The sequence below is a fragment of the Onychostruthus taczanowskii genome, unplaced genomic scaffold (genome assembly GCF_017590055.1).
Source record: "Onychostruthus taczanowskii isolate IOZ18803 unplaced genomic scaffold, ASM1759005v1 scaffold105, whole genome shotgun sequence".
Lineage (NCBI taxonomy): Eukaryota > Metazoa > Chordata > Aves > Passeriformes > Passeridae > Onychostruthus > Onychostruthus taczanowskii.
In genome coordinates, this window is record NW_024497078.1 from 1,376,913 (window position 1) to 1,384,315 (window position 7,403).

A 7,403-nucleotide genomic window follows, 5' to 3' on the forward strand; every position below is an offset into this window, starting at 1 on the left:
TGGTCATTAGCAACCCTGCACTTGAGTAAAGAATCACATTAAAAAAGTATAACATTTTCTTGTCCAAAGCTAAGACAGGATGAATAAATTAATGAACTCATCAGATCCTCATCTAACAAGACTTGATTTTAAACAGTATTCAAAAAACAAAGCCCATGTGAAGATGTTGTCATGATGATTATTGCACTTTCTCAGTGTCTTGCTATAGAACTAGGTTTCCCTTTAGCAATATATAATTTATTTTCCTGAAGACCACACGAAGTTATTGTACTCTGTAAAGAAAAAAAGCACTTAAAGTGTTATGGATTATAACCTAGACAGAAGGATAATGGATTATAACCTAGACAGAAGGATACAAAACCAAATTACCATTTTATGATTCAGCTATGCCATGATCTAATATTGTTTAAAAATTATTTTTCTGTCATTTAGATTGGCATCATCTTCTAAACACCCCATGGGCTCTTTGGCATGCTACAAACTCAGCAGATGCACTGTCTCCTGGGTTTTACAGCTTCTTCTGATGAATGTACAACATTTGGAACAAAGCCACTCTTGACACCTTCCCATCCATCTTGTATTGAGATTTCTCCATTTTTTACAAGTTCATAGATATCTCGTGTAAGAATTGTGAAGGACTCTTCAACATTTGTGGCATCTTTTGCTGAAGTTTCTATATATTTCATACCACAGTCAGATGAGAGTTTTTCAGCTTCTTCTCTTGTAACCTCGCGCTGTGACACTAAGTCACATTTGTGTCCTACTAACAGGAACACAATCTGAAAGGGCTGCACGTGCATTTTTGCTTCTTCCAGCCAGTCCTTCACATGCTCAAAAGATCGTCGATTTGTGATGTCAAACACTAGTAGGCCACCCACAGAATTGCGATAATAAGAGCGTGTTATTGATCTATGAAGGGAAAAAAAAAAAGAAAAAGGAAAATTAAAAGGCATTTTCACTTTATTCATAAAGAAATTACTTGTATTACTTTTCCATATGGCAATGTGTTTTTATCTTTTATAAGTTTTATTAAATAACTTTCCTTTTTTAAAGCTGATTGAAATTTATTAATTCATCTACTAGACTACTATTTTTTTTCCTACATTCAAAATTCACTTTCTAATCATTCCTGAACCCAACACCTCCAGGGCAAATATTGAATGCTGAATGATTTGTAAAGTGGTCTTTCTTAGCAAACTGCGGGACATGTTCACAGAAGAAAAGATACATACTTTTGGTGTAAAGTCTGAGTCCTTCAGCTTCATATAAGCATGCACTTCACTTCGTTGTAATCAATTATTTCAGACTAAAATATGTACACATATGTCAAGAAACCTGGAGCCCAAACTTGCCAATGTTCAAGTATATCCTTTTGCACTCCTTGCAGAAGCATTCTTTAAAAGAATGTTTATATAGTTAATCATAAATCTTTGTGCTTGCAGAAGTCAACTGGTAGCAGGCAAAGACAGGAAACTCCCTGAACAAAACTGTCCAAAAGTTTTGAGTGAGCTGGGCAAACACAAACTTATTTCAGGCAAGGGACACATCTACGTCCAGCATCTCTCTCACAGAGAGGTTCAAAAGCTCTTTATATTTTATACATTAGGAAATTTTTAGCATGAGGGCTGGCAAGAGTTATTTTTCTACTTTTGGGCTCTCTAAGCTCCAGAACATTCACTGGAAGGAATTTTGGAAGTAGGAAACTCTTCTTCTGGTTGAAAAAAAATTTAATGTGCTCTAGAATAAGGAAAAGAAGTTAGAATGTAGAGAGAGTGAAACATACAGGAACTAAACAATTATTTTCAGTCTCTAATCATAAGCAGTAGGAGAGAATGGAGAAGGTGAGAAGAGACATTTTAAAGGAAGTGACAGCCTACCAAGGAATGTACACAAGCACTTGTTGCTGGCATAAATATATAACTAGTGTATATATAAGTATTCTCCAAATGAAATGAGAAGCACAATCTCTAAACAGTCATTATTTGAAATCATAACCTAAGCTAAGAATTAATTCCATTTTATCTCATGATTATGAAGAGCATGCTGATGCCAAAACCTCAAAACTTTAGGAAGCAGGATGAACTGTACACAATAGCACAACTTTTTATAACAGTAGCTCTCTCCAATTCTCAGTTCATCACATTTCATAGAGTTTTTGATGACCATTTGAACACAGAGGTATGATTAGCAACAATAGTCCTATTACAGATGGGTAAGTACACAGATAAAGAAGACTTAGATTTCTTGGCATATCCAAATTCATTTAGCCACAGCAAACAGCATTTGAAATGGTTTTATTTATATAAGAAGGAGGGGCTGTTTCTCCTAATGCTTAGAAAGATCTTTTCTACATTCCCAGCAATAGAGTCCATGCAGTGTCTCTGAATGTGAAGACAACAGGATCTTAACCTCAGCTTAATTCAACAGGCCTGGATATGAAAAAATGGCACACTGCTTCACAAAATTGTTTAAGAACGTAAATGAGGGATGTCACATTTTGTGAAGTATTAAATACAGGTATCATAAGGTTCTGTTTCTGGTTTTCTTAACCTTTTTTTTTTCCTTTAGAGTGTCTGCAAACACAAATGAAGGCAGAAAAATAGTTCAGATAGTTCTAGTAAGAGCAAATGTGGATGACAAAAATGGGATTTGTTATGGAGAAGTGAAAGCTAATACAACCTACTTTCATTAAAAAAGCAAAACAAAACAAAACACCCAAAAAACCCTGCTCCCACTCCAAACCTTGAGAACAAAGGAATGCATTAGCCAGGAAAGAAAGTAGGTTAGTATTGAAAATGCAATGCATCATCTGCCAAGTTTTTCTATATAAAAAGATGTTATATCATGTATCTATGAACTGGAATACTGAAACACAGCTCTCTGTGTGTTTTTGGATGCTTATACACAGCAGTGGTCAGTACCCTCATCTCTTTCAAGTTCCTTCTGCAGAGATGTCCTAATTTACAGTAGCTGATGATCTAAGCCATTATATTGAATTATGTTTATGTATTGCTTTTAAAGGAGATGACTAAAAAGTATTCTGTAACTTTGTGCTGTATATCACAAAAACTGGGTGAATATACTGGAGAGACAACAGTAATTTTTTCTGTACTTCAGGTATGTATAATTTGAAACTGCTTTTCTCATTACCAAAAAAAAAAAAAAAAAAATTGTATAACAGCGGGGCTTTAGAAAACAGCAACTCAAGAAAAAAAAAATACAATTTTTTAAAGAAACATCAATACATACAATATCATTTTATGTGGTTTTCTAAAGTCAGAGGATCATAGAACCACAGAATCTTTTAGGTTGGGAAAGATCTTTAAGATCATTGACTCTGATTGTTAATTCAGCACTGCACAGTCCAGCACTCTACCACTTCCTTGAGTTGACACACCTACACATATTTAAATAACTCCAGGGATGGTGATACCACCACTTCCCCATGCAACCCATCCCAGTTCTTGCTTTTACACTTCCTGAGCCAGCAGTGCCCTGGCAGCCAGGAGGGCCAAGCCTGTCCTGGGGGCATCAGGCACAGCATGGCCAGCCGGGCAGGGGAGGGGATTGTCCTGCTCTGCTCTGCTCTGGGGCAGCCTCACCTCCAGTGCTGGGGGCAGTTCTGGGTGCCACCATATAAAAAAGAGACTAAACTATGGGAGAGTGTCCAAAGGAGGGCAATGAGGATGGAGAAAGGCTTTGAAGGGAAACCATACAAGGAGTGGCTGAGGTCACTGGATGTGTTCAGAGGAGACTGGAGGAGTCTGAGGGGAGATGTCATTGCAGTCTACAGCTTCCTTGTGAGGGGACGAGGAGGGGCAGGCACTGATCTGCTCTCTGTGGTGAGCAGTGCCAGGACCCAAGGGAATGGCCTGAAGCTGTGTCAGGGGAGGTTCAGGTTGGCTATCAGGGACAGGTTCTTCACCCAGAGGGTGTTTGGGCACTGGAACAGGCTCCCCAGGGAAGTGGTCACAGCACCAGCCTGACAGAGCTCACTAAGCACTAGGACTATGTTCTGTGGCATATGGTTTGGGTCTTGGGGTCATCCTGTGCAGGGTCAGGAGCTGGACTTCGATGGTCCTTGTGGGTCCCTTCCAACTCAGGGTATACTATGATTATATGATTCTTTGTATAATCACATCAGACTATGGCTTTAGGGAGGCTTTAAGTCAGTCACAGTGTTTCTTTTTCATTATGATCTTACTGATCTTTACCAGATGAACCAAACTTTCACTAAAAGCTTTATCTAATTTTGAAGAGTTATTTTTATACTATGACTAAAGACTACATTGTAATGCAATAATTTTGAAAATACATATTGCTTACTGAAAAAGAATAGGATAGTGATTTATTTTCAGGATGTACTAGAAACAGAATGTGTCTAATATCCTGGTCTACTAAAAAGTGGGTTAATGGAAGCATCCCTGCAATATTTTGTCCCTACTGAAATTAACTCAGTCTTAGCACCACAACCATTTTATGGCATTGGAGGTTTCATGATTGAAAAATATTATTGGATTTAAATACAGGAAAATTAAACAAACAAACAAAAACCATAGCAAAGTAGATGATGTAAAACACAGGCAAAGTAGCAGATTGCTCTAAATTACTGATCTGAAGATAGAAAGAAACTGAGGATGTGCCCTTCATTTACATTAATCTGCATTACAGACCTGAGTCTATACTAAGCAAGTCTGTAGGTCCTTGTTCTAGTGAGATGTTAAAGGTGTTACTGACTATCTTGTTATTGTCCATGTGGCACCTCAGACAATAGGAGATTCTGCTTAGTGATGCCTGATTGATGCAAAAAAAAAAATTTTCAATAGCTGCTATTTCAGGGCATGTTAAAGATGATTTCTAAGTCAATGTATGAAATCCAGTTCAAATACAGAATCATCAGTAAGCTAGAGACATGTAAGAATTTTTCCCAAATAACTCCTCCAAGGAAGTACATGACATCTTTCAAGAGAGTGTGATGGCAGGTGTGTCACATCTTCCTTTCCCCCGGGAGTGTCCCTAATGCCTGGGACCAAAAGAAAGGGGTTATTATGAAGCAAGTAGTTTTCCCTGCATGCAGGGAACTCCCCAGGGAGCTTTAAAAACAGGTTTTACCTCCTCTAAAATCCCAATGCAAGTGAGCCAGAGCAGAACTGGGAATCAGAACTGCAAACTGCTTGGTGTTTGCCAGTATTAGATAATTTCTTGGAATAATTAGTTCTTCCCTAAGATTGTCTTTGCCTGTGATCTGTAGTGTTCTCCATCAGCAGAGAACACAACATAGTGGTGTAAGGTAGTAAAATGTTTATAATTTATTTGACTAATATAAAACAGACTATGCAATAAACACTATTATATTTAGTACACCAACTGACAAGAAACTCTTAGCAGAAAAACAAATGCAAATATTTAAAACTACTTTCTTCAGGTTGTATCTTCTGAGTATTAGAAAAAACACGAGGTAAATTTAAGAGCAGCTGACTGCATGACTCATCAGTGTATATTCCCTGAGCATTCCAGGGTTAAAGGATTGCCATCATTTGATTTTAAATGTATGCAAGATTCTGTGCATTTGCATTTCTTTAAGTCGAATGTCTTGTCATTGGCCATCCTGGTTATTTGTCAACAAATTCAAAATAAAGAGATTGTACACTCTTAGTCACTTATTTACAGGCATTCTACATTCTGTCTGGAATGCACAGAGGGTGAAAAATGCTAAGAGCTTTCCATTAACACTGTTAATTTCTTTGCTAACCCTTCAGAAGCCTACCTGCAAAAATACATCTGCGTTGTGACTCATGCAAGCCCAGGAAAGATGTTTGTTTCCCTCTAATGCTTATTATAAAGAAAAAAAAAAGTTGTTGTCCCCCAGTAAAACAGTGCAATCCCACCTCTTCAGCTGGGTGTGGGCATCTGCACAATTGTTTCAAGAGAAGACAGGGAGTTCAGAGGAATTGATTCTGGCCAGTGAAGGGGCCCATTTTAATCCTCCTGCCAGCATTCCAGTAACAACAGGTGTGTGGGTCAGGTACATGGAGATGGGCTATGCATTTGCCCACGCCATGAACTCCTATCTATTGAACCCCAAGTCCAAACTAAAATCCATGCACAACTTGCCTGAAGCAGCAAACACTACAGATACAACAGAGACACAAGAGTGAGTGAGTGACAGTATCAACTTGTAAATTGGGAAATGACAGACTTTTCTGGGAGGGGAAAAGAGGGTAGTTTTGCTCCAGTTTGTAACAGAGGGGAGAAAGGAGAGTATTTAATACTCTGTGCAGCATTTGAGCTAGTTAGCTAGTACATTATAAATGGTAGCAGTATTAGTGAAGACTCCTGGTAACAATCAGTGCACAGCAGGTGCAGAAGGCAGACAAAACACTGAAATAAGGGACTGTAGCTGGCTGCCCAGTGGCTTCCACACTGCCATGGTCTGCACTGGTGCAGACGTTGCTGTACTGGAAGGCAGAAGAGCTGGGAGGTGGCCTGCTCTCCAGATTGCATGGAAGAGTTAATGGCAGAGCGAAATATTGCAGGGGAGGATGAGTTCGGAGGTGATGACAAAGTAAGAAATGCAGAGTTAGGCAGAGGCCTCTTGCAGCAACGAAAGAAAAAAACATAGTGGAGAGATTGCTAGGTTAGGTCCAGGACTTCAAGGGAAAGATGAGAGAGGGAAGAAGAAACAGGACAAGACCACTTGTTACCCTACAGTGAGTGCTGGGAGGAGAAGGGTAGCTGCTCCCTGGTGTGTCTGAAGGGAAAGGGTGGGGAAGGAAACTCCTGCGAAGGAACTTGTGGGCAGTGGGGCAAGAAGGATGGTGGGCCATGGGGCAGCTAGGACCACTGGCAGGCAATGAGATGGAGGACTCTTTGGGGCACAACAACAAAACGGGTGCAGGGAAATTCTGCTGAGGGGCAAGGCAAAGTCCTTAGGGCCGGGGATGTGTCAGATGAGGAGGGTACAGGGTCGGGAGGGCATCAGGGTGTGCCCGGAGGCCGGAAGATTTGGAGAGAGAGCAGGAGGGAATGTGGGTAAGATCCCAGGTCCTGTACCTGAACCGCTCCTGCCCCGCCGTATCCCAGAGCTGTAGCTTGATCCTCTTGCCGGGCTCGATCTCTACCAGCCGGGAGAAGAAGTCCACCCCCACGGTGGGGTCGGAGTGCAGCGGCCCCGGGAAGCGGCCCTCGGTGAAGCGGTGCAAGAGACAAGACTTGCCCACCGTGGAGTCGCCCAGCACGATCAGCCGGAACTGGTAGATCCAGATCGCCGCGTCCATGGCGGCCCCGGCCTGGCCCGGTTCTGCCTTGGGGCTTTTCCTGGGGCTCCTGCGCGGCCGGTGCCTGCACCGCGCCCCGATCGCCCCCACGCCCGGCATCGGCGCGGCGGGCGGGCGGCGGCGGGC

At 41.2% G+C, this 7,403-nt stretch overlaps 1 protein-coding gene across 1 annotated transcript; it reads right to left on the minus strand.

The window, feature by feature from the left end:
* Positions 1-482: 482 nt before the first annotated feature.
* Positions 483-7,376, minus strand: RAB39A (RAB39A, member RAS oncogene family). Its single transcript, XM_041414532.1, has 2 exons — positions 7,054-7,376; positions 483-909 (listed from the first exon to the last, which is right to left on the minus strand). Exons 1-2 carry the CDS (start codon positions 7,374-7,376, stop codon positions 483-485), a joined length of 750 nt encoding a protein of 249 aa, XP_041270466.1.
* Positions 7,377-7,403: the final 27 nt, after the last annotated feature.

Coding starts and splice junctions, on each gene's coding strand:
- RAB39A (XM_041414532.1), bottom strand. CDS start 7,376: ATGCCGGGCGTGGGGGCGATCGGGGCGCGGTGCAGGCACCGGCCGCGC. Junction 910..7,053: donor GCGGGGCAGGAGCGGTTCAG/GTACAGGACCTG, acceptor TTCCCTTCATAG/ATCAATAACACGCTCTTATT.